The sequence below is a fragment of the Crocuta crocuta genome, unplaced genomic scaffold (assembly GCF_008692635.1).
Source record: "Crocuta crocuta isolate KB4526 unplaced genomic scaffold, BGI_CrCroc_1.0 scaffold260, whole genome shotgun sequence".
Taxonomy (NCBI): domain Eukaryota; kingdom Metazoa; phylum Chordata; class Mammalia; order Carnivora; family Hyaenidae; genus Crocuta; species Crocuta crocuta.
The window spans coordinates 3,378,911-3,404,779 of NW_027527525.1; the positions used below are offsets into that span (position 1 = coordinate 3,378,911).

Genomic DNA, 25,869 nt, shown 5'->3' on the forward strand with positions numbered 1-25,869 from the left:
TCTTGAATGCTGACAAAAACTGAGGACTGATGGATGTGGGGGGGAAGGGGGATGGGCACGGAGGGGGGCACTTGTGGAGATGAGCACTGGGTGTTATATGGAAACCAATTTGACAATAAACTATTTGTAAAAAAAAAAAAAGAATGTAAGTAAGCATTGAGTATTCTTGCTTGATGGAATCTTCTAGCCTCAGTGGCATAGAAAAGAGAACTAAATGTAGGCCATGCTAATTAAGCACACTGCTATTGCTTTCAGAGTTACAGATTGTTGGGTGGGGGTGGGGGGACCAGCCTTGCAAATATTTTTTGATGAAAGTAATGACATTCAAAGTCCACTCATTTGTTTTGGGGTAAACAAGGAAATCTTTTACGCAAAAATTCTTCAGAGTGGTTTTTCTGGAGGTTATTTTGGCAACTGAATGAAACCTGAATTCCAAACACTCCCCGGAAAGATCTTCTGGCAAAGACTGGACCGAGGTGAGAAAAGGATGCCTCAAAGGCGTCCCAGGGGAGCTTTAGCTGCAAGCTGGGAAGCGATCACTTAAATTTATTCTTCAGACAGATTAAGTTAAACTTTCCTCCTACCTGGATTCATCTTCAGAAATCTGTTTTCTGAGAACTTTAGTAAGTCAGAAAATTAAGAGACATGTTTGGTATAGCACAAGGGTTATTAGGAAAGCGGACTCTGGCACCAGACTGGGTTTCAATCCCAGCTCTGCCAATGATTAGCTGGGTGCCCTAGGGCAAGCCTGAGACCTTTCTGAGCCTCTGAGTCCTACCTGTAAAATATGTAAAGTACTGTCTGTAACTACTTCAGATGACTGTTTTGAGTACTACATGAGGTAATAGTATGTGTAAAGCATCAGAACAATGCCTGGCAGGTATCAAGCACTTGAGAAAGTTCATCTCATTGGTACAGCCGGACTTATGGATCAAGTAATGAGGTTGGGTTTACCCCTGGATATTTCACTTCTTTTTAGATAAAACCTTCAAATAAAGCTTGCAAACATGTCATGCTTCGCTGAATGCTTGCAAGTTTGAAGTAGCTGTTTTTGCCCTTAGTGTCTCGGAAGCAATGCAACATTATCCTTCAGGCTATAAATCTTTCTAACCACTTTTACTTCTGACATGACTGAAAAGGTCTAACCGAACTTAATGTAGTATAAATAATCCATTTATTTCTTCCCACAGTTTGGTTTCAATTTTTAACATTAAACTCTTCAATTCATCTGGAATGTATTTTAATGTAAAGTATAAACTTGGGATTTAAAATAGTATTACTGAAACATTAGTCAATGGTTCCAAAGATTTTTCTGGGATAAGCCAACTTTTCCCACTGATGTGAAATCTATCACACATCCAAATCTCATGTGTGATTATAACAGTTGTCTATTATTGTTGTTGTCTCACTAGAGCTAAGTTTCACAAAGAAAGGGAGTTGGTTACTTGGGTTCATTGTTGGATCATCCGAGTACTGTTTGGCTGAGAGGAAGAAAAAAGGCTTTCATCCTTTTTAATTCTATTTCTTTACTTTTAGAGAGAAAGAGAGCGTGCGAGCAGGGGAGAGAGCGAGAGAATCTGAAGCACAGCGCAGAGCCCCAAGCAGGATGGACTCACTCTCACAACCCTGAGATCATGACCTGAGCCAAAATGAAGAGTCAGATGCTCAATGGACTGAATGACCCAGGATCTGCAAGGCTTTCCTCTTTGGATCCCTCAATGTGATTACCATGTTATTGATTTCTAACAAGCAATTGCTACATTACTGAAACAAATCTGAACTGATCAATGTTACTATTTCTTTCAGTGTGCTGGTGATATTCCTTTGCTAAGATCAGACCTGAGGTTTCAAACATCTGGTTTTAAGTGACAGTGTTCTTAATTCTGGAGAAAGAGAAAAAACACAGAATTTGGTCCTTGCCATTCTAGCTTCATAAAATAAACAGGGAAATTTTCCTTATTTTTCTGTGCTTTGAAGCAGCATCAGAAAGCACAGGAAATACCTGCTCTTTTTGGATTTGACAAAAATGACTGATAAATGTAGAATTTGCACTTTGGAGGAGAAATCTTTCTTTTAATCTTATTTTTACCCATTTTAGCCATTTAGAGTCAATTTTTGAAGGGTTTAGCTTTGTTCATTCATTTTATAGATTGAATTTTTTTTGTCAGAGGGTTAAAAATACTATTTTTTCAAATATTTTTTTAAAAAATTCCCTCTGCATCTATATACTTTTTTTTTTTTTTTTTAAGCTGTGACTCTGGAAAACATNNNTTGATAACATTATGGTTGAATTTCTAAAAAAAAAAAAAAAAATCAATTTGAATACTTGTCTTTTAACAGGGTAGGGTAGTTATACTGTGTGGTAATGAATATGTTCAGTTTTAATTTAAACTATGTTCCATTGCTTTTTATGCCTCCAAATTGTTTCTCCTTACCACCCACTCTCCCATCCCTTAGCATATTAAAAAGTCTCCATTGGGGTGCCTGGGTGGCTCAGTTGGTTAGGCATCTGACTTCAGTTCAGGTCATGGTCTTGAGGTCTGGGAGTTCAAGCCCCATGTCAGGCTCTGTGCTGACAGCTCATAGCCTGGAGCCTGCTTCAGATTCAGTGTTTCTCTCTCTCTCTCTCTCTCTGTCCCTCCCCCACTCATGCTCTGTCTCTCAAAAATGAAAAAACTGTTAAAAATAAAAACTTAAAAAACTAGTTCTCCCAAAATTCTTGGCCAATCAAGAAACTTTTCATCCCATTTCTAGAACAATTTGCTCAGAGCTTTCTTCACCTCTTACTTCTCTACAGAAGCCAACAGTAAAACAGCATGGAGTCTTCTGGCACTCCTACCTCTTCCTCTGCCTGCCAAACTGTCGAAGTATTTTTACAATTGTAGGTCCCTGTTATTATTAGTCTGTTACATTCATTTTTTGAGGAATCACTTATTGTTGGCATTATGGCTTACTACTTCATGAATAACTGTTATTCATAATTAATTCCATACCACTTAAGAAAACTTCTATTATGATTTCTTCCCTTTACTGAGTTCTTTATTCTAATTACTTGTTTGGCTCTAACATGTCTTTGCATTTTTTTTTTTTCAGGACAAGTACATGAATGGGATGTTTTGCAAGCCATTTAATGTCGAAGATGATCTTTCTGTGCCCTTTCAAGCAATGATGCCCCAGCTGGCTGCAAAATTGGAGTACCAGCCCTCTCCCCTTGATGTCCAATGCGATGCTCCGACGTTTTCCACATACAATGTTAGTAGGTAACGGGGTACAAATTTATTCTCCTTTTGTGGACATCTTCTCTTTCACTTCACCCTATCCCATCTCCATGCATCTGGATGCTTACAGTTTATCATTTTTTAAGTAAAACAATTATGTTAGAATACATTTAAAAGAGCATTTTTCATCATTGTTCTTTTTGTTAAAACAGCTTTGTTGAGATATAATTCACACAGCATAAAAGGTCTTCGTCATTTTTTGCCAGCCACCTCTGAACCCTCTGAGGTGAAGATTCACGATTCCCTTCAGCTAAAGTGGAGGTGAACGTGTGAAGTTTACCATGTCAGCTCAGGCTACCATCTTGAACCAAAGTCTGTCTAGTACATCCTGAAGCTGAATGATACTGTCACCTTGCCATTCCTCCCTTGTGTCCCCCAGGCTCCATCTTAGACAGGCATTATGTTCTTTATATTCTTTGGCTTTTTCCTCATATTCCTCTTCTTTCTCCATGCTTTGCTTGGTCCAATCCTCAGCCCTCCTCTCCTCTCATTCTACATACTCCTCTGTGCTCCAACTATCATCTCTATCTGTGATTCTCAAACCCCTCCCTGAATGCTGTTTATGTAAAAACTTTCTCCCATCAGCAACATGTTATTAAGCACGCTAGCTCTCAACTACAGGGATATCCTGAAATCTCAGGAGGGGCATTTATAGCTTGAAGAAGCACTTCTCCTGCCCAGGACCTTTGGTCTGAGACACGTCTGTTCCATCTCTGGTGACGAGCACCATCATCCACTGAGCTGTCCACTCCAGAAGCCTGGATGCCATTGCCATTGGACATGAAGACAGAGATGGTGTCCCTTCTGGTTCACTACCATTCATCAGGATGTGCTGGATAGGCTTCTGGTTCAAGATGGTAACCTGAACTTATATATTAAACTTCGCACACTCCCTACCACCTTAGCTGAAGGGAATCATGAATCCTCACATCAAAGGGCTCAGGGTTGGCCAGCAAAAAATACTGAAAAGTGCCTAATACATAGCACCACAACAAGTATTTGTTGAAGGTATGAATTCAACCAATCACTAAATTCTGTGGCTTCCAATTGATTTAATTCCCACTCATTGTCTTCTTTCCATCTGTAATCAGTATTTTAGTTAAAATTACTGCTACTGTCTGCCTGGCTTGCTGCTGACATCAGCCAGCCTCAACCCACTTTCCATGCTGAGTTCACTCATTACCATTATCATCCTGAGTTCACTTGTTACCATCTGTCACCTTAAGGCCTTTTAAAATCAAATCCGAATTTCTCAGCGTGACCTACAAGTCTATAATGCCCTTGACTTTGTACATAGCGTTCCTACTACTTGGGAGTATAACTCCAGTATCATTGTAAGGAGAATTAACTGATGTCCCGGAGCTGAATTATACGCTCATCTGATGTTCTCCCTCAAATAGTCCACATTTCCCCTAGAACTGCATCAGTTCTATGTTGTAATTGCATGTTTCTGGTCCGTCTCCTCAATTATAGTGGGTGGGCCACTGTCCTTTACATCGTATCTCAGTGCCCTGCATGGTTCCTGGCACAGAGTAGGCATTTAATGGGTATCCAGTGAATGAATATACCACAAGTGGCCATGCAAGAAGACAGCTTTGGAATTCTATCATGGCAGGGGGTTCTGAATCCAGTGGAGATCCATAAACAGGCATTAGGTACATGAATACCACAGAATTGTACCCAACATTTTATGTGTATCTACATTTGTTGAGGGTAATTTTTAGACCATCTAAACAGTCAATAATCCTAAAAATTTAAGAGATGCTTAATTAGAAAGGACTAACGTGTATTACAGACTAGCAAAAGCAAAATGCAGATACATACACACCACACACAGGGCACACAGGGGTTGCCCTAATGCTATCCAGCCTTAGGTAACCAGCCTTAGGTATCCAGCCGTGGAGGTAAACCTTCCACGGAAAAGGGACAAGGTCAGAGAGTAAGGGCTTCAGGAGGGCTGAAGAAAACTAGATGCAACCAAAGAACCAAGACAGAACAGAGAGAAAAAAGGAACTTCTGTCTCCTCGACAATTTTGCATTGGGTCCTCATGCAGTCAGTGTGTGAAAGGATGGCTTCCACGCCAAGGTCTCAAAGCCTGAAGAGATCTGTGTAATTTTGAAAATGGAAACCTTCAGCTTGCCCTAATGCTGCCTAACTTCAGGGAAGTTTGTCTTTTCAGTTCTGGCCAGTGACTGCCCTATCTAGACTCTGACCTTCAACAAAAAGAAAGAGAAAAGGAAAAGGCAGGCAGTGGGTTGGGCTTATGATAAGGGAAGCACAGGAAGGGGAGGAGGTCAAACCCTCATTACATATCTCAGGTGAGCCTCCTTTCCAGGCTCTACTCCTCCATTCATAGCACAGTTCATGCATTTCCCGATTTGTAGGTGGAATCTTGACAATGTATCAGGCACTTTGGTAAAATTATAAAATGTATGTAAGTTCTGAAAAACACAGGCAGTTTTAAAAGTTCTAGGTATTTTTTAAAAAAATAAATGTAAACCAGGTGCATCCTCCCCTGAATTAATTAAACATTTAATAAAGGGAATATGATCTTTCTTTTTTTGGTAAATTTTCACATCACCATGTTGGCTGGTTTGCTTTAGAAAATGCTAACTTTTGTCTAAGATGTCACGAATCCACAAAGGTAGGACAGGTACTTCAGAGTGGGGAAGGCTTGATTATTTTGTGTTTCCACGCCAGCTAGCCTAATTTCCATCACTGCAGGGTCGGCAGGCAGCTACTAATCTTATATCTAAGATGGCTCTAGGTATGAAACCAACCACTTACAACAGATGGAAACTGGACCCTGTCCTCATTAGCAGCACCCTTCATCCAAGAGAAATGAAAACCCATTTGGTGAACTGGGTCCAAAGGCCCGGCGAATTCTCTTGACTAGTTAATTAGCATCTAGGTAATCAGGAATGGTCCACACTACCTGTCTAGCAATTCAGCCCCGGATCACTTAACAACACACAGGAACAGGCTCTCGTGATGCACATGGATGCAGCCTCATGAATTTATCTTACACGCTAATAATCCACCATTGTGTAATTCTGCTGCCGAACTCGAACTGTAGAAATGGACAAAATCGTGACTTAAATAGTCCTTTAAGATTCTATATTCATCTGTTCTATCTGGACTTTTTGTGAGGTTTTAATCTACTCACAGAAATGTATTACTTTAAATAGTGACAAGTGACGACTGCTTATTTAGTGACAAGTGAGGACTGCTCTGGTTAAATTCCTGATACATTTATGGTGAAATTCAGTGATCAGTTATGCTGGTTGAAAGCCGGGGTGAAAGGGCAAGAGGAGAAAGGGGAAAAATTACAGTTTAGTAAAGTCCCACCTGACAGTGTAATATCTGATGCTATATTCACTTAGAACAAAATTCCAGGATTCACTTAAGAGTTGTAATGGGTTTTGCTCTGATATCCTTAGCAGGAAGTTGCTGTTAATGATTTATTGAGATCCGGTTTAAGCTCCGTTATATTCACAGATACCCTGAACATGTCACTGGGAACTGGGCCGTATTTTTTCCATAGCAGTGTGTGGGGTCTGAAGCCTTTTCAAAAGCTACCAGGACTGTTTGGAGGAAAGAGAGAAAGATGAGAACGGAAGAAAAAAATTCTATAACCTCGTTCATTGCCTGCTCTACTTGCATCCTTATCCTTAATCTTGTCGACCTCATTGTGTCTTCCATCTTCTTTAGGTTTCGCTGCTGCAAGAGAGACCCAGGTTAGGAAGTGACTCGAGAATGATGCTAGGATCGATGTGGATGATGAGATGAGAGCCAGAGTGAAACCAGAAGAGGATGAGAAGCTGGAACTGGAAATGAGTTGTCAGAGAGCCTCATAATGTGGCATCTATAATATATACTCCACCCCCTCCATAGAGGTGTGAAATTTGCCAAACCAAACAAGTGATACCCAGAAGAAAAGGGTCTACTCTCACCGAGATCATATAATTTGGTACCCTCTAACTGAAATGTGCACATCATGAAGATGTTCTTAAGACACTACTTCTGGGAAGAATTATTCCTATGACGTGTGGAATGGAAAGGAAACATGAAGCACAGTGACATGGATGGCCATCACCTGGGAAATCCAGCAGTCTGCTCCAAGAGATGCCCTCAAGGTAGTATTTACCTTGAAGAGCCTCACAGACTCTGACACCCAATCTCATTGACTGGACCCAGGAACACAGACTCATGCTAACAAAACTCACAAGACACACAAGATGTATTTAAAAAAAAAAAAAAAAAAAGACGACTTTATTATTTACAGGGAGCAACAGAAGAATCAGGCATACTGAATGTCCATCAGCCTGATACGGAATTATCTCCTTGGGAGGGAAAATTTACCACGGGGAAGTGTGGTGGGCATGGAAATAGAGCAAGGAGTTAATTACAGAGGATTCCAGTGCAAATGGGGTGAGGCTCCGCGGCTCTGCAACAGGGTTACCCACCTGCCAGGCAGGTTGGATGCCCGCTTCAGCCTGGCAGGTGCTACCGCTCAGACAGTGCTTGGCGGGGTATCACAACAATGATTTGATTGCTTTTCTTTTTGTTTTAGAGACAGACAAAATGCCCGTCTGATGGAGATTTTATACGTTTGCATGGTTTTAAGATGTCAATACCATCAATTAGGGTATAATCGAATCTTACTGTCCAAGGAGTCATTCTGTCTCTTAAGATCACAACGGCTCTCTTGGCTTTAATCTCTTAGATGTTCATTTCTTTGTTTAATTTTCAGAGAGAATTTTCATTTCCCTGCTTTCTGAGATCAAGCAGGGCACCGCACGGTGGTCTCCACATTTGCCTACAGCTTCCACAAAGCGTCAGTTAAATTCAAATCAACCTGTATTCGCTGTGCCGACTTTACGCCCACTGCTGTGCCAGATACAAAATAATATTCAAAAGAGCCTCTAAGGAAATGTTGCGTCTACTGGATGCCTAATAGCCTTTTGTTCTTGTTAAGGTACAAGAAATATAAAGACAAACACAACACTGTCTTCTTCCCTTTAAGTCTTGCAAAGGAACAAGATATGTGTGTTTAAAACAAACACACAAACACGGTACTGTGCCACGTGGCATAAAGCAGAGGGAGTCCTTTTATATTTATGGGCAGAGACAGAAGCCATATCTTTCTGTAAGTCTGACAAAAACAAACAAACAAACCCAAATAATAACGATGATTACTTTAAAAATTTTACAACAGCGAGGCATGAAAAAGAAGTTCTTTCCTTTCTGCTTCCCCACCCCTGTTCTACCTGTCAAGGTTGCTCTCAGTAAGGGTGCCTGTGTGGCTCAGTCGGTTAAGCGTCCGACTTCAGCTCAGGTCATGATCTCGCAGTTTGTTGAGTTCGAGCCCCGCATCAGGTTCTGTGCTGACAGCTCATAACCTGGAGCCTCCTTCAGATTCTGTGTCTCCCTACCTCTCTGTCCCTCCCATGCTCATGCTCTGTCTCTCAATAATAAATAACAATGTTAAAAAAAAAAATTAAAAAAAGGTNATATATCTATATCTATATCTATATATATATATCTATAACTTCTTCTACAATTAATTCTTTGTTGTCAATTATAACGTATTTTAAAAAGTACACAAAATAAATATGCTGTTTAGAAACTAAACTACTCTGGTTGCTCCCACCAAGTCAATAAATAGAAAATTCTCAGTACCCCAGAAACTCCCTGTGTCCACCCCCTACATATCATCATGCTGAATCTTATGTTAATCATTTCGTAGCTTTCTGTATAGTTTTGCTACCTATGAGGAGGGAAAACTCAAATTCACTGCATCAAATGCCCTTGGGGCAACAGCAGCTTCTGTTCTCTAAACCTCCAAGGACTCCTTAGTTCCTCAGATTTCCTTTGATTTTCAATCCTTTGCTGCTCTGAGGATGTTTTCTTACACATATTCAATAGTTTGGATTGTTTTCAGCAAGAGGATTGTTTAAATAACCTGATGGGCTGTATTTCCAGTAAGGGAAATCTGTGTTACTTCTCAATTTCTTCCTGTGTTACAGTGATATGTATAAATGTAGAGTCTTACCTACTAGATCCTAACTCCTCAGGGGTTAAGGGAAGCAAACATTCTCAATCTGCCACAGCACACACAGTGAAACATGCAATCGATGCACACGGAGTGAAGAGGAAAGGAACAGACAGGAGGCTGCATATGTAATTACCCCTGTCCCTGAGGGGTTGCCATTTCCTTTTTTCAAAGGAAGAGAAGATGTAGATGCATAAAATGATGTGACGTGACACAACTGGAGACAATAAGGCAATACAGTTCAATGAAATCACATCCACTCACCAATAGGGGAAGTTCTCCAAGATAAACTGTCAGGTGAAAAAAGAAAGTTGTAAGATGGTGTTTGTGTATAAAACAGATCTATCTCTATCTCCCACGTGTGTAAATAGGCATGTGTGTCTGTGTGCCCACATACATTCTTGTTTATGCCCAGAAATAAGACTGTAAAGACACATAGCAGTGGTTACTTCCATGAGCTAGGACTGGGAAGCCAGGAGTTAACTCTTCACTTTCAAGTATCCTATATATAATGCTTTAACATGAAGCAACACACTATTTTTATAGTTAGGGGAGAAAATTTTAAATTACGCTCAAGGGGAAACATATCTGACTAAGGAAATCAAGAAGAAAAAACAGACAGGAAGACATACATTATTGGGGAAGGCTCCTTCAAAAAGGCACGCCTTGAAATGGGCCCCAGGCTCTGGTTGAGTTCACACTGGGAGTGGTGGGGAAGCAAGGTGACATGGACATGAGCTGTGTGCGAGCAGATGTTAGGAAAAGAGGAGAACGATACCTGAAAAGGACCCCAAGGAAGCTCACCTAGCTAAGGCTAACTCCAGTTGACACTGAGAGATGTGACTAAATGGCCACAACAGCATCAAAGAGCTTCAAATGGTCAATGTCATCAATATCAAGAGTTTATCACTGGTTGCATGAAAATAGAAGTCATCACAGTTCACTTTAGAAGGTAGTAATATAATACTAACCTCATGGAATACTTTGTGTACAATGAAATCAAACGTGAAAAATCCCTAGTAATTTGTAAAGTGCTTCATCAGGAATTTTAGGTTTTATTAGGCAAGAATTACATTTTAGGGAGATTATCATGGTATTTTGGTACTGAATGTACCAAACCGGGGCAGAAAACCTCAGGGCCAGGAGATTCCTTAGCAACAGAATACACCTGTAAGGGCTCATCCAGTTTTCACAACCCAAAATGCATGGAAAACTGCTCTGCCTCTCAGGTTTGTTAAGGATTAAATGTACATAAAATGGCATGGTCACAATGTATTAGTTCATTTCTTCTCAACTGTCTTTATAGACCAGATGTATGCTGATAAAGATAAAAACGGATGCTCTGGCCAAGGGAGTGAAAAAGATAAAGCCAGAGACTTTTCTAAATAAATAATCAGTACGGATCTATTTCTGGATGGCAGAGGAAAAGATGATTTCTAGGTTTCCAGCAGGGGAGACTAGGAGAATGGTAATGTCCCTGAGCGAAATCTACCCAGATCTGTGATCCACATCTTTGGAGTCAGGACACTCTTACCACACGGCTCTCACCTCCACTATCTGTACTCCCCTACCCATAACCCTCCTCCCACTTGGGTCTGGGGCAACCTCCTTACATTAGTATAAATAGGTGTTGAAATAATTTAAAATAAAAATGTACTTATAACTATTTTATTTTGGGAAAAAAAGGTCAAGGACGCCTTAAGACAATGGAGACATGCAAAAGTCACTGACTACTCATTTACCGCAATGGGCAAAACTCAGCAGTACCTTAGTACAGATTAAAATGAACTCCGTGTTTGACTTTAAGGAAGAAAAATTCTAGACACATAAAATATGTGACAGAATTAAACATCTTTATACTTTACAATTATTTGTATCATAAGAAGACCTGTACTGCAAAATCACAAAACCAAAAAAAGATCAATAAAAATTAATAAAATAAGTGATTCTTATTTACTCTGTTTAAAAAAATTTTTGCCTCTAAGCGGACTCAGACTTCTGAGTTCCATGTTACAACCCTGGGCTGGAGTCTTAGAGTAGAGTTTCTTACTTCTTTACAGTATTCCAGGGGTCTCAGGGGGCTATGCTGTGTTGCCTAGCTAAAGGTCAGAAGCTTGAAGAATATTATATGACAGAAAACAAAAATTCCAAAAGCTTAAAAGTGCTCCTCTATCATGCTTCAGACTCTACTTTTCCGTAAGAGCACATCGCTGCGGAAGATGACAGAGTTGGCAATTGTGTAACTAAGCCTCCAGAACTAGTTACGACTCTGGAATGTGATCTGTTTTGCAATGCCCTTGTTCACCATCATATGAAAATCTTGGGAAATAATGTATCTTGTTTACCTGCTAGTTCCTGTCAGAGAATAACTCATTTAAAAGAATGTTAAGAAAATTTCTACATACTTGACAAACTAAAGAGGGGGGAAGAGGAGGAGGAGGTGGGGGAGGAGGGGGAAAGAAATCCATTCTGCTCTCACAGTAAGGTGGGAAGGGGAGGTAGGAGGGGATGCAGACAAAGCCAAATCGGCTCTGAGCTGCGAACCGCTGAAGGTGGGAGGAGGAGCGCACAGAAGTCCATCCTCTACTCTGCCTTCGGGGCGCCTCCCCGCAATGCGCCACTGTGGCATGTGTATTATTTTGGGCTGGCGACAATCAAGGCCCAGAAGAGTCAGGAAGAGCTTTTTACCTCCCGCTTAACTACCTCTAACAATTTAAATAGAGGGCTTGGTCCTGGAAGAGAATTACCAGCAGAGATAAGCACAGAGACCGTGAGGGAGGTGTGGGGAGCCGAGGGGAGCTGGCAAAGCCTACTTGTTCACAGTCCTTCCTGCGGCCCACTGTCTTCCGCGTGGTATGACGAACATTTGTTTACCAAATATCTGCTCTTCCCAGCTCCCTGCGAATTGTCCCTCTTTCTCTCTGAGGCCTCCTGCCACCTTCTGTTTAGCCCGGGGTGGCATACAGGCCTCAGCTGCCTGTGTTTGAGCCTCTCATGTCTCTGTGGGGCTCGTATACCCATGCGATTCAATTTGTCTTTTTCCTGTTTAATCTTTTTAATCTCCTGGTAATCTTGAGTCGATTTCATTAAGAGACCAGTGTAAAGAACCCAGAAGGGTAAAGGAAAAAACTTTTCCTCCCTGAACCTACTCTGTATGTTGACAGGCTTCAAAATAAAAAGTTTGAAAAAAGGCACACACCCAGTTTTTCAAGACTGTCTCCTAACTCTGTGTGTACAAAAGGCTATTGCAGTTCTATTAACAGAACGATAAAAAATACACCATCCTGAGAACAGCGAGTTAAGATTTCTACAATTCCCAAGGCTTATTTGCCCAACAACAAAATTATGCCAGACAACAATCCTGACTATGCTCCTAACTCTTATAGAAAGCGTTTTCACATTCATTATCTCAACAGATCTTCACAATAACACTGTGAGATATGGTGGGTAATGCTGTAATTTATGAAAAAGAAATACAAGGCTCAGAGAAATTAAGTGACATCCATTCATTCATTCACTCATTCATGCAAGCCACAAACATTTATTAAACACCTCGTATCTGTCAGGCAGATCTGACCTGGTATTAGGAATTAAGAGACAGAGAAAATGTGAAAATGTGATTCTTTCTTTCTAGAGGTGCCTGGTATAGTAGAGGGACAGATTTATAAACAGAATTACATGATGACGTGATGCATGGTACAATGCAGTGATTTCCAAAAACTTTTTTAAAACACGATCTGCAGTAAGAGATAACATTTTATGTTACAAACCGTTGTATATGAACATATGTTTAAATGAACAAAGGTTTTATGAAATGACAGTCTTCTTATGCATGATGCATACGGCATTTTCTTATCTACCCAGTTGAGCGTCTTTTATAATAGGATGCTGGTCACGACCTTTGACAATGATGTCATTCATTATTCACTAGGGGGTTGTGACCTACAGTGCACAGAAGGGCTACGATTGGAGTTCTGAGGTAACGCACAAGGAAACGGAAACTCTGTTCCAGGGAATGAGAAAGAGCTTTCTAGAGGTTGGTCTCTGAGCACTTATCCATATTAAAGTGGCAGAACTAGAACAAAGGTCTTGAGATGCTTTAATCACTTTGCTTTTGCAATAAGTGCTGTTTTATGCTAGACACATAAACAGCAGCAACGCTGTGAATCCAGACAAGCTACGGAAACAAGCTATTTTCTTGAAGACATGTCAGCAACCGTCACATTTACTAAATCCTCGCTGGGACACAGTACTTCCTGTAGCTTGGCTCCTCCTGATTCTATCTGTAAAACCACCATGAACATTCTAAGACTATATAGTTTATTTTATGACTAACAGTCCTAAATATCTGTTCTCTCAAAAATTTTCTAGAATCGGGGCACCTGGGCGGCTCAGTCAGTTAAGCATTTGACTTCAACTCAGGTCATGAGCTTGAGGTTCGGGAGTTCAAGCCCAGCACTGGCTCTGTGCTGACAGCTCGGAGCCTCGAGCCTGCTTCAGATTCTGTGTCTCCCCTTCTCTCTGCCCCTCCCCTGCTCATGTTCCCTGTTTCTCTCTCTCTCTCTCAAAAATAAACAAACACTAAAAACTTAAAAAAAAATTCTCTAGAATAAGGACTCAAAAAGCAAGAGACAGGATTACACATGTTAGAATGTAAAATCAGATACTGTCATTTTTATTAACTACCAGTCTACACTGTGATTTTTGTTCAGTGCTTAAATCCTCTATCTCAAGAGTCTCAAATTATTTGCTGTCAATGCAGGGCAGCTGTACCTGGTGTCCGGACAGCTCAGTGAAGGAAAGAGCTAGCAAAGGCTGATGGCTCCCAGAGAACTAGTTTCTCATGCTGCTGCCCTCTGCTGTCTAAGAAAGACAGGGGCAAGATCAGGGAGACCCATCAACTTGACTTTGCCTTGCCATTTCTTCCAACAGGAATGTTTCCTTTTTATGTAGGTGTTTTGAGAATCTATTTGCCCAAGTGCTCCAAAGATTCTTTTTGTGAACTTGACCTGGTCTCCTAAATTCTTTGTGCCTTTTATCTGTTAAGCAATAAAGAAAGAAAAGGTGCTTTCCCACATCAGCATGTGATCAACTTACAATGGTACCACTATTCATTGGGTATTCAATAAATATTCATCAGGGATACTGATATTGATGCTGAATAGAAAATAAACAAAAGGAAGTAAGTGAACTGAACTTCATGAGATGGAGAAACTACAGCTGTTTTTCATTCCTACTTCCCCAAAGGGAAATATGCTTTGAATATTAAGGATAAAAGATTTTGCTGGCTGAAGGTTGAAAAAACAGTATTCTTAATTAAAATCAACCAAACTGAACCACCCCCAAAACACCAAACAGCATTTGTGCCTTTAATCACAGAACTGTAGGGTCTTAACAAATGGAAAGTGTTCTGGGCTGTGCTTTATAGATATTAACTCAGTAACAGAGGACTAGCCAGAAGGAAATGAAAATTATACTTTTGAGAAAGTTACTGAAAAGCATAAGCCATCTATAAAGACATTCTGATCTTTGGATGAATTCTCTTTGTTTGGAAAACATATTTAGGCTTGATATCTTTGAGTATTTTAAGGAAGTCTGAACAGGTCAATGAATTACAATCCACCAGGTCTTAAGCAAAGATTTTCATGCTTTAGCTTACACAAAAGAGTTATTTTAAGAATACTCACTCTTTAATTTAGACCACCAAGGATGGCATTTTCAAAAATCTGTAAATATTTAGTTGTGAATCAAATGATAAAACACTAAAACAATCAACTAAAGATACGTAGCTAAAAGTGATACAAAACAGACTCCTGGCTTTTTAATCTGTAATTATTCTTTTACAGAAAGTAGAACTAGGGAATAAAAATAACTGAGCTCTATTTTGAGGATAAAGCTGAATTTCACCTGGAACGTAAGCTTGGTGTGATTTTACTTCCAAAAATCTTTAATACTTGCTTCCAACTCTCAAGGAAGCATGTCCAAATGACTATGCTCCTTTAGGTGCCTCAAACTCAGTATGTCCAAAACGAAACTCTAATTTGCTACCTTTTCCTCCTGACAACTTTCCTGAACACCCATTCTTCTTAATTCCAGTGACCTCTAAAATGGATAGACAAAAGAAAATCCACTGGAAAGGAGAGTAAAATAAAACAGTAGTATTTCTGTACTGGATACATACTCAAAAGTATTTACATACAGGGGTAACTGGGTGGCTCAGTCAGTTAAGCTTCCGACTCTTTTTTTTTTTTTTTTTNAGCTTCCAACTCTTGATTTCAGCTCAGGTCACAATCTCATGGTTCATGAGTTTGAGCCCCGTGTCGGGCTCTGTGCTGACACTGTAGAGCCTGCTTGGGATTCTCTCCCTCCTCCTCTCTCCCTGCCCCTCCCCAGCTCACGTGCAAGAAAAACAGAGTAACTACTAAAGAGAAGATGATAAAAAAAAAAAAAAAAAGGAGTTGAGACCACAGACCTAATCCAGGTCTCCTCAGTGCCTTGAAACCATCTGTGATCTGAATTCCTAGTGCTGGAATACTCCACCCAAATCTCACCTCCTCATGTCTGTATTTCCATATTTCCACAGCCACTGCCACTGCCACTGCGGTACATAGACCACCGGTGCACTTTGCTTGGATGTCTGTGGTAGCTGTCAATCTTGTCTCACTCTTTGCAATATTTTTTCCAACTTGCCCTTCACTCTCTGTCACTACAAGCACCTTCCATAGTCAGATAGTATCACTCATCAAAAAACACAGCAATGCCTACAAACACCTAACAGTTTTCAGGGCTTTCTAGTCTCTTATCTCCACCTAGGAAAGAAGTGTGAAGAAAAAAAAAAAAAAAAAAAAGCATGAATTTCAGGCCTACATTTGAGTTCTGGTCCTGCCTCTTACAAGCTCTGTGAATTTGGGGGAAATCACTTAGGTCTGCTGAGCTTTTATTTCCATCTTTGAGGAGTGCTAAAAATAGCTCACAAAACTGTCATGTAAATCAGATGAGATTACATATGAGAGGGAACATATTAGCACAGAGCCAGGCACACACTACGTGTGAGCACCGACTGCTGGACCCACTGCTGGCTCTGGGTTCCTACTGGCTGCGACTGCCCTCTGCCTCACCCCCAGTACACCGGCCCTCACGGGCCCGTTACACACCAAACCCTCTGGAACACTTGCTTTCTCCAACATGACACGCACTCCCAGCCGCTTGTGGGTCACATTATACTATACTCACAGCCTCACATGCCCTCTGCTGCTTTCTCCAAGCGCAATTCTACCCAAGCCTCAAGGCCCAGATCAGATGTCAACTCTTCCAGGAAGTCTTCCTTTCATTCCACTGACCAGAATTAACCACTTTTCCTTTGTGTTCTCCCTGCATGCTGCGTGCAGCTTTACTTTAGCATTTGTTTCTGAGTCATTCTAAACCATTATATTTATATTAAATACAAAATTTTGTTCACATATGTGTTACCTGCATAAATTGTAAGCTTCTTGAAGGCAGAAAGAAGGCTTTTCTTCTTTTTATTCTCAGCAATTAACACCTTGTACAGGAAAGGAATTAATAAATGTCTGCTGATTGAATGAATAGATGTAGCAAAGCATTTTCAAAAGGAGTACATTTTTACCAGAACAAAGCACCAACCACTTGTTCCAACTTTTGAAGTAATTTTTAAAAAACAACTTCCCCTTGAAAAATACACCACTCTTTAATCTTTAAAATATATGCAATTTTAAATAACAAAGAAATGACCTAAAAATGGTGTATTTTGATACTTTGGACTCGATGCATAAAACATTATTTTTACACTACCAATCTGGCTTTAAAAAATGATAATGTTCCTTATTATCCACTGACAGACTACTAGTGAGTATTAACAGAGGATAATGCTTCAACAAGGAAAATCCTGGCACATTAATAAAATGGAATATTAGGCATCATTTTAAAATCACGTTGTCAAGTATTTAATCAGCTTACATTATACTGAGTGAAATAATCAGGACACAAGGCTGATCTCAATTTTGCAAGTGTGTATTTTATAGGAAAAAAGACTAGGGAAATACACAAGATGTTTGTATGTGGCTATCTCTGAGTGGTGGGGGTATAGGTGATTTTTATTTTTTGACCCTTACACTACCCGAATTATCTAAAACATACACAATTATATAGTTAGCAAAGTAATTTTAAAAAGAATAAACATAAAGAAAGAAATTCTAATTAATGTTAAATCAGATTTTCAAATACTTAGGAGTCTTACTGGCCCAAAAGAAGACCTCCTGCTTTTTAGTATTAGTCTCAATGTATTCATGTAGACATAATTAAAAACCAAAAGTTAATGCCATAGTTTTGAAAAAGATACTAATAAAAGTTTTCCTGAATCGTAAACAGAAAGTGGTAAGTGAACACCTGACTAACAGCAAAGTACCAGCTCTGGACAGGAAAGACTCTTGGCCACTTGGCGGCTCTGTGACTTGCTGTCACTGAACCACGGTCACCCCATCCACAAATTAGGGACAAACCCCCCTCACCCCTCCCCCCCCTTTCTCTCTGTTCCCTTCAGGAAAGATGGAGACACCATTTACGAAATCTCTTTCACAGTCTAGGACACGGCAGGTGCTCTCCTGTCTCGTGTCCCATGGATCTGGGGACTGTCCACCTGACTGAAGATGATGTACAGGGGGGCTCACTGTCACTTAAAGAGAACACAGGGACGCCTGGGGGGCTCAGTCAGTTGGGCGTCCGGCTCAGGTCATGATCTCACAGCTCGTTAGTTCCAGCCCCTCGTCGGGTTCTGTGTGGACAGCTTGTTCAGAGCCTAGAGTTTGCTTTAGATTCTGTGTCTCCCTCTCTCTCTGCCCCTCCCCTGCTTGCGTTTTGTTTCTCCTTTTCTCAAAAATAAATAAAAATTAAAAAAAAAATTGAAAGAGAACTAGAGGGTCTGGCTAAGCTTGCTGGGCAGCCAAGGCTGATTCTGAAATAGGCGTGGAGTGACCACCAGCGCCTCAGACTGCACCAGCCACGCCCGGTGGCAGATATACCTCTGCAAGGGGGACGGGTCCACAACGGAGCCGATGAGGGTGGGGATTGGGAAGGACACAGAAAGATGATGGGAGGGAGAGGAGAGAACACGTTCAAAAAGGGCAGTGCCTTCGAAAGGGCAGAGAGAAGAGGAAGCCAAGGGAGAAAGCAGAAATAACCAGACTGTCAAATAGGCAGGAGTAAGGGAGAGGGAAAGTGGTCTCTTCCTCTCCTTTATGTTCCCCACAAATATTCTCTTCCAACCCCAACCGCTGCATCTCCAAAACGACATCTGTATTCTCAGGAATGACCCCCCCACTCCCTCTCTGACAAGTGGCATGCCTTCCTCCAGAGTCAGGAAGAGAAAAATCTGGGCAGACACTAATCTAAAGTGGCTGGCAAAGCCCAAGCTGGCATCCCAGCCCCCAAGGCTCCCAGGCGTCAAGGATAAGATCTAGAACAGATCCCAGCTACAGACAGGAGGGGGGCACAGTGCCAGGAAGGCAGCCGTCCACCCCTCTCCTTTCTGTTCCTGGCCATCCCATGTCCTCACTTGCACTGTCCTCAATTACAAAGGATGCACTGTCTTCAATTACAGGAGACCCACGCGAATGTCCCATGATTAGAGTTCACCATCTGATAACTGTATGGTCACCTTCCCTTTCCGGTGAATTTATAAAACATTATTTTAGAAGTCAGGATGAGACAAGTTTAAAGGAAAGCTCACACAAAAATTGGGGCACAAGAAATATTTAGTCAGGGGGCGCCTGGGTGGCTTAGTCGGTTAAGCGTCCGACTTTTGCTTAGGTCATGATCTCGCAGTTCGTGGGTTTGAGCCCCGCATCGGGCTCTGTGCTGACTACCAGCTCAGAGCCTGGAGCCTGTTTCAGTCTGTATCTCCCTCTCTCTCTCTGACCCTCCCCTGCTCACGCTGTCTCTCTCTCTCCTAGAAATAAATAAAAATATTAAAAAAAAAAAAAAAATTTGTCAGGAGTCACCATGCCCTCAGGGTACAAATGCCATTTCTTTCCACAGCGTGCATCATCTTGATCACCAACATGTTAATTTAATGTGGGAAGGAAAAAGCTCAAGAGGAAATGTTTGATTCTGGTTCTCTTGAAGCAAACTGTATGTACTTTATTTTTTTTCAATATAAAGTTTGTATTGAATCAAAAGTGTAAATAAATGCCAAGTGTTACATATGTGGGTGCTAAGTGAGGGCAGCTTCAGAGACTCGATGATACACTTCCATTAATCTGTATCAAGTCTACTAAAAACTCAGCTTTTGGAAACCATCGCTTGAAAAATNAAAAAAAAAAAAAGAGGTGTGAATATTGTCCCTGGAAATGCATGTATACCTACCAGGCAGAATGACAACTCGCCTACAGTGGCCCAAAGCTGGGCTGCACGAGGTGAAAACTACAAGGTCCTTGCAGACAACTCTGTTCACCAGGTGAGGACAGTGTACCGTGTTAAGAGAAAGCCCTTTCCTATAAAATAGGCCAAGACACTAAAAAATACCCCAATACCAAAGAAAAGAAATGCCCCTCAACGCACTGAAACCAACAAACACAAAATGCCAGGGGGCCTCGCTGGAGAAGGGTCTTTGCTCCTGGGCCCTGGAGGCCCTGTTCTCAGGGGGTGCTCCGCCTATTGGGCAGGGGCGCAGGGCGAGCCACCGGGTGTCATGTCTTGCACTTCCTCTGCAGCCATCGGGGTCTTGGACAGGGCCAGGAAAGGAACGAGTGCTGCAGGGTCTGAGTAACTGCTGAGCAGTGGTGACAAGAAAAAAAAAAATCGTTGGGTCGGAGGTGAACGGACCTGACCGGACAGAAAGAGGCTGTCAGAGAACTTAGAAGAGCCGCAAGGCAAGAGAAGGGGCGATTTACTTTGAAGGAAAAGCTTTACTTTGATCCGAGTTGTTTCCAGGCGCTGCTCTCTGAATGGCAGGACTCAGCATGGGCTTCAGCATTTTCGTCTCTGAGGTCATGTGACACAACATGGAGTCCTCGACTCGGCTCATTTTAGGGATCAGCACATATAGCCTAAGAAAGATATGCTGGGTTCGTGGCAAATTGCTCTCAGATTCACCTATATATGAAGGCACTTTGTTTTAGCAACACGGATTTTAGCAGAAGTACTCCAAAACAATCACTCATTTTGTTTTTTAATCTATTGCTCCACAAAAGAGACGTGTACTGACCTCCCACTTTCTCTTACTTATTCTAAGAGTTCTTTCTTTTCCCTCAGTAAAGCCCATCAATAAGGGACAGTTTATGTGATGGTTAAAGGCACGGACTCTGCAGCCAGATTTCCTGGGTGTGAATCGTGAATATGAAGTTGGGCCAACTGCTCAGCTCTCTGAGCCTCAACACCTTCCTTTGTAAAATGGGAAGGATACCCTTACCTCCACCTCACAGCACCCTGAACAGAGCTGGTACACAGTAAAGGCTCAAGCAATGTCAATAGTTGTTACTGGCTTAAAAATTTAAGAAAAAGTTACTACTGCAAGGTCATGACATCCTTGTACCTAGACTTAAACAAAAAAGAGCACACAATGAATGTATTTAATAATTTGCCTAACTGCCTCCCCAAGTGAAGACTGTACTTCTTAAAGGCTTATTAATTTTTTTTATCTCAAATATCTCACACGTTTCTGGTGTAAATTAAGAGCTCAATAAACATTTGGATGCAGAAATGAAGGAAGGGAACAGAACAAAACTTGGCTGACTAAATACGGTGAGCAGTTGTAATATTGGTCATATAAGTAAATCCAGATTTCATGAGCTTTTATTGAACACCTACTTTGTGCTGGGCCCTGCATGAAGACTTTAGGTTATCTTCGTACACTCCTATGGACAAGACCCATCTACATAACTAACAATCACAGAGTGGCTACTGGGCTATGCTGAGATTTATCTGGATTAGCCCTCTCAGCTTACAACCTGAGAAGCGTTGGTTAACTAGATCTTGAGTTAATTTTCCAGCCATACAAATAACTCGTTTATATGCCTCCAAAACGTAGCAGCAGCAAGTCAGTGTGACCATGACACAGGAGAATGCTACGGCAGGACCTATGTCCTGCACCTTAATCTAGGTCCTCTAGCTCTAAGGCAGGGTGACAGAACCCCTTTGGGATACAAAAAGCACCTTGGGGAGATTTTTAGCACCCACAGGGTCCAAGCCAGAAAGCCCGGCTTTAAAGGTCCTCTTTAACCATAGAATAAGGAACTACATTTTACATTCAAGGTTTGGCAGCCACCCAGTTTTCAAATGTTAGGTTTTCATGAAATCACTGTATGTCTTGGGGAAAATTCATATTGATTTCAGCTCTTTTGCTTTTTCCTTTATTGGGAAGTAAATTTTAAGCCGGCATAAATGGATGGATAAGTGCATTTCAGTCTTCTGAAAGGGCTTTTTGGGTGTGGCTAAGATAGCTAACTTTGAAAACTTAGCAACACAGGATACATTATGAGTAAGTTCACTTTTTTTTTTTTTTTAATAATGATGCTAACTCACCAGATCCTTCTGAAAGAGTCCTTTTATTAATTTCAATGAAGTCAAGTAGAGAACAAGTTGTAATATGAAACACAATTTATGCAACTATGTTGAAATTCTCTGCCAGAGTTGCATCTCCCAATGTAAGAATTTTATGGTAAAACAGTTTCAAAATATGATCAAGCATTAGGTTAGGCTCATTTTGGTTTCAGGCTATCACAGGAAAACTCTCTTTCTAAATCATTGAAATCCTAAGGCAAAATGATAGTGACTTAAATAGAAAAAAAACACAACACCATGTTCCCACAGATTATAATAAAAGAGTTGAAACTAAGCCTCAATTGAAATTATACTGTTAGGCAACTCCAAAAACTAAACACAAAAACATGTTAAAATAAAAGATTGCAACACCATGGGAAAACCAACCTCATAGATATAGTTTTAGATTCTCAGCCATCCTGACCCCAGCTCAGATGAGACCAAATGATTCTTAATAGGTTTCCTACAATTGGCCAATAAGCTGCTAACTCCCTCCTCAGCCACACAGTTACTCGGGGAAAGGCATGCAATACATTTATTTAAAGGGCCAATAGAAATCCCGTGGGTGGGTTTGGTCTGCCTTTCAAAACCAATGAACTTCCCATTATATAATCTCTAATAACAAGAGAGAACTTTACAAGTTATACGCCCAGCTTAACTACAAGGCAGGCTATGTTACATACCTCACCGCATTAAAAGAAGGAAGGAAGGAAGGAAGGAAGGAAGGAGAAAATGAAGAAGAGAACAAGCTTTCAGGATGACACGTTTCCATCTTGTCAGATAATATCAGAAAACTAATGTCTCCTACATGGTAGTACTACTAAGCTCATTTTTATAATGATTTTCAGGAAGTAGGATGTTTTTGATCAGAAAAGCCCAAGCATCTAAAACAAAACCTCCATGACATTTTATTAATTCTTTAAAAATAAAGTAAGTCTTTTAACCACAGGAGAATTCTGAGAATCTAGCTTTTCCAGAAAGCCCAAGAAAAATACTTCAGTTTCACCATTCTCAAATTCATTTGACTTTGAAACAAAATAAACATATTACTCTATTTAATATCGTTGCACAAGCGAATTCACAAGAATGAAATCTGTTCAGAGTTCCTAGAAAAAATGTAGCAATACAGGCTGCCAACTTGTTCAATGTCAAGCTCTAGGCAGTATAGCAGCACCAGCAGTAAATGACTCAGAGTGAGTCACGCTTAAGCTATTTTTGCTTTTAAAGTACTGCCAGGCACTGTGTTAATATTCAACCCAGAGTAAATTTAGCCCAACAAGAAAACAAGTGTTTCCATGGCTGCTTCTTCACTGTGTTTATGGTATATATGCAGCCATTAGGCACAGGAATCCAGCCAGATAAATTAAGGAGAAATGCTCATCTTTCATTTACATCAGGCTTTGGAACATTGGAAATACTAAATGGAACTCAGGCTATTCTTCCATTTCCTTCTATTTGTTCCTCCAGAGGCCAAATAGCAAATACATAGTGAGTACAGCATTAATCATTCATATAAAAGTCTGTGTCATTAAAGTACCTTCAGTGGACTGCTGTTCTTGGATTTCTTTTGGCTCTATATTAGGAGTCATAAACACTCACACATCTCTCTGATAGTACAGCCACAGGAGACTACAATCCTTAAAAAGGATATAGCAAAAGACAGTAGAAAATGTGGACTATGGATGTCAAGTGGAATTATTACATGGTATCGTGTACAGTGAACGGTCAGATTCTGGTAACGTAATATGAACACTCAGAAGGTGTGCAAAAGACTTTGATTGTGGGAGATGAATGGCTAGCATCTGATCTAAAACTATCTCAATTTTTCAGAACATGTTAATTTCTACTACAAATGTACATGGAGTTAAACTTGAGTAGCACAATGAAGTAGAAACAGATGCTAGGATGGGCCGACTGGGTGGCTCAGTGGGTTAAGTGTCCGACTTCGGTTCAGGTCATGATCTCACAGTTTGTGAGTTCGAGCCCCACGTTGGGCTCTGTGCTGCCAGCTCAGAGCTGCTTCGGATTCTGTCTCCCTCTTTCTCCATTCCTCCCCCACTTGCACTCTATCTCTCTCTCTTTCAAAAATAAAGACTTAAAAAATAAAAAAAGAAATAGATGCTAAGACTTTTCCCTAATAAAACGCACCTGTCTGTTTACAGCTGTTAGACTCCTTGGCACTATCTACAGACTCTACGCTCCAGTTCAACAGGGTGGTGAGGTATTTGGCTCAGTAAAAAATATGAAAGCTAACTATCTCAGCACAGATTTCAAAGTAAGATGCATGCCCTGTGGTATGCAAAATCTTACTATTTAAAACTATCTTTTATTTTAAAAAATGAGAAAAATATTAGGTTGCACTAATAACGTACATACTGTATGCAGAACATGTATAAATACACAAAATATTGGGAGGTAGACGCTCCCTCTGATAGGGGAGGTCAATGAAAATTGCATAGAAACCCCTGCTTTAAGGAACACAGCTTTCTGAAGGAAGGAGCCTTCTCTTCTCTTCATGGTCTATTCCAGTACAGTTTTTTACATGTACATGGTCACTGGCATAAAGGAAGTACAGGGGAAAAGGCTAGTCAGTAAGCAACTGGAGAAGACAGAGAAATGGGAATCTGAGTGAGCTGAGTCTGGAAGACAGCCACACAAAGAACCTTGGCGCAGCGTCAGGACAGGGCACACCGACAATCACACAGCCTGATCACGCTCTGCACAAAAGCCGACCAGTCCAGTGCTCTTATCAAGATACCTAGAACCGCAAAGACTCCCTGGAAATGATCATGGAGGTTCAAATGCTCTGTTCAGTGAAGAACTGGGAAAGTCTAGCACAAGCGTAGTTACGTAACAGGCGTCTTTCAAAACAAAACATGTGTTTCTTGGAGAACAAGTGCAAAAAGGGTTCCCTGGTGCAAAAGGTGGAAGCTCTTAAAACAGCCTCTAACATGCTTGAATGGTGGCTCGCATCCCCATGGAAAGCATCTAGTGCAGGGGTTGGCATGCAATAGGCGTTTAATAAAGCTTCATGGAACAAACAGGAATACAAAACTGCACATCCACAAACATTGAACTTAAAACCCACACATTGAAAAGCTCTGTATTCATTACCTCTGTGTTTACTGCATGGGGTAACTTTTAGAATCTAAAAGCCCAAGGGACCATAATTTATCAGAATTTTCTGCTTTCTGAGTCCCTTGATCATGGCTTTCATTAACTCTCCTAATAGCTCTGGGATCCTACTTACCTTTACCTGAAAGCTTACCTTAGTGGAATATAAACAGTAGTTAAATCTCCACCGAAGGAACATATTAAAATCTAAGCAGAAGCAAAGACAGCGGGGGATGAACAGTTGAAGCATGACACTTTCAGGGCAGCAAAACTACTCTATGTATTGTAATAGTGCATGCATGACATGAGGCGTTTGTCAAAAACACACAGGCCATCTGATCCAGTAATTCCAATTCTGGGTATAAAAAAACTGAAAGTAGGGACTCAAACAGGTATGTTTATATCCATCTTCATTAGCAGCATCATAGCCATGAAGCAGAAACAGCCCAAGTGTCTACTGACAGATGAATGGATAAACAGAACGTGGTTTATACACACAATGGAATGCTATTCAGCCTTAAAAAGGAATGAAATTCTGATACACCCTACAACACGATGAACCTTGAAGACACTGTGCTAAGTGAAATAAGCCAGACATACTTAAATGAATGAGGTACCTAACAGAGTCAAATACACAGAGACAGAGAGGTGAACAGTGGTTACCGGGGTGAGGACGTAGAGTTACTGTTTCATGGGTACAGAGCTTCAGTGTGGGATCGTGAAAAAGTGTTAGGGCTACAGGTGGATGGTGATGATGGCTGCCTAACAATGTGAGTGTACTAAACGCCACTGAACAGAACACAGAAGAACAGCTGAAATGTTAAGTGTTAGAGATATTTTACCATGAAAATCCCATCACAGAACAGTAT

General features: G+C 40.8%; 1 protein-coding gene across 2 annotated transcripts in view; it reads right to left on the reverse strand.

Moving 5' to 3' along the window:
* The window catches only part of NSMCE2 (NSE2 SUMO ligase component of SMC5/6 complex), a 214,929-nt gene that overhangs the window by 99,678 nt on the left and 89,382 nt on the right, over positions 1–25,869 (reverse strand). Inside the window, exon 5 of one of the 2 annotated variants that reach the window (XM_077764218.1) lies at positions 6,916–6,999. The exons of the other annotated variant lie outside the window; for it this stretch is intronic. Coding sequence (XP_077620344.1) covers positions 6,916–6,999 — 84 coding nt within the window. The remainder of the gene's footprint in view (positions 1–6,915; positions 7,000–25,869) is intronic. 2 annotated transcript variants of the gene reach the window in all.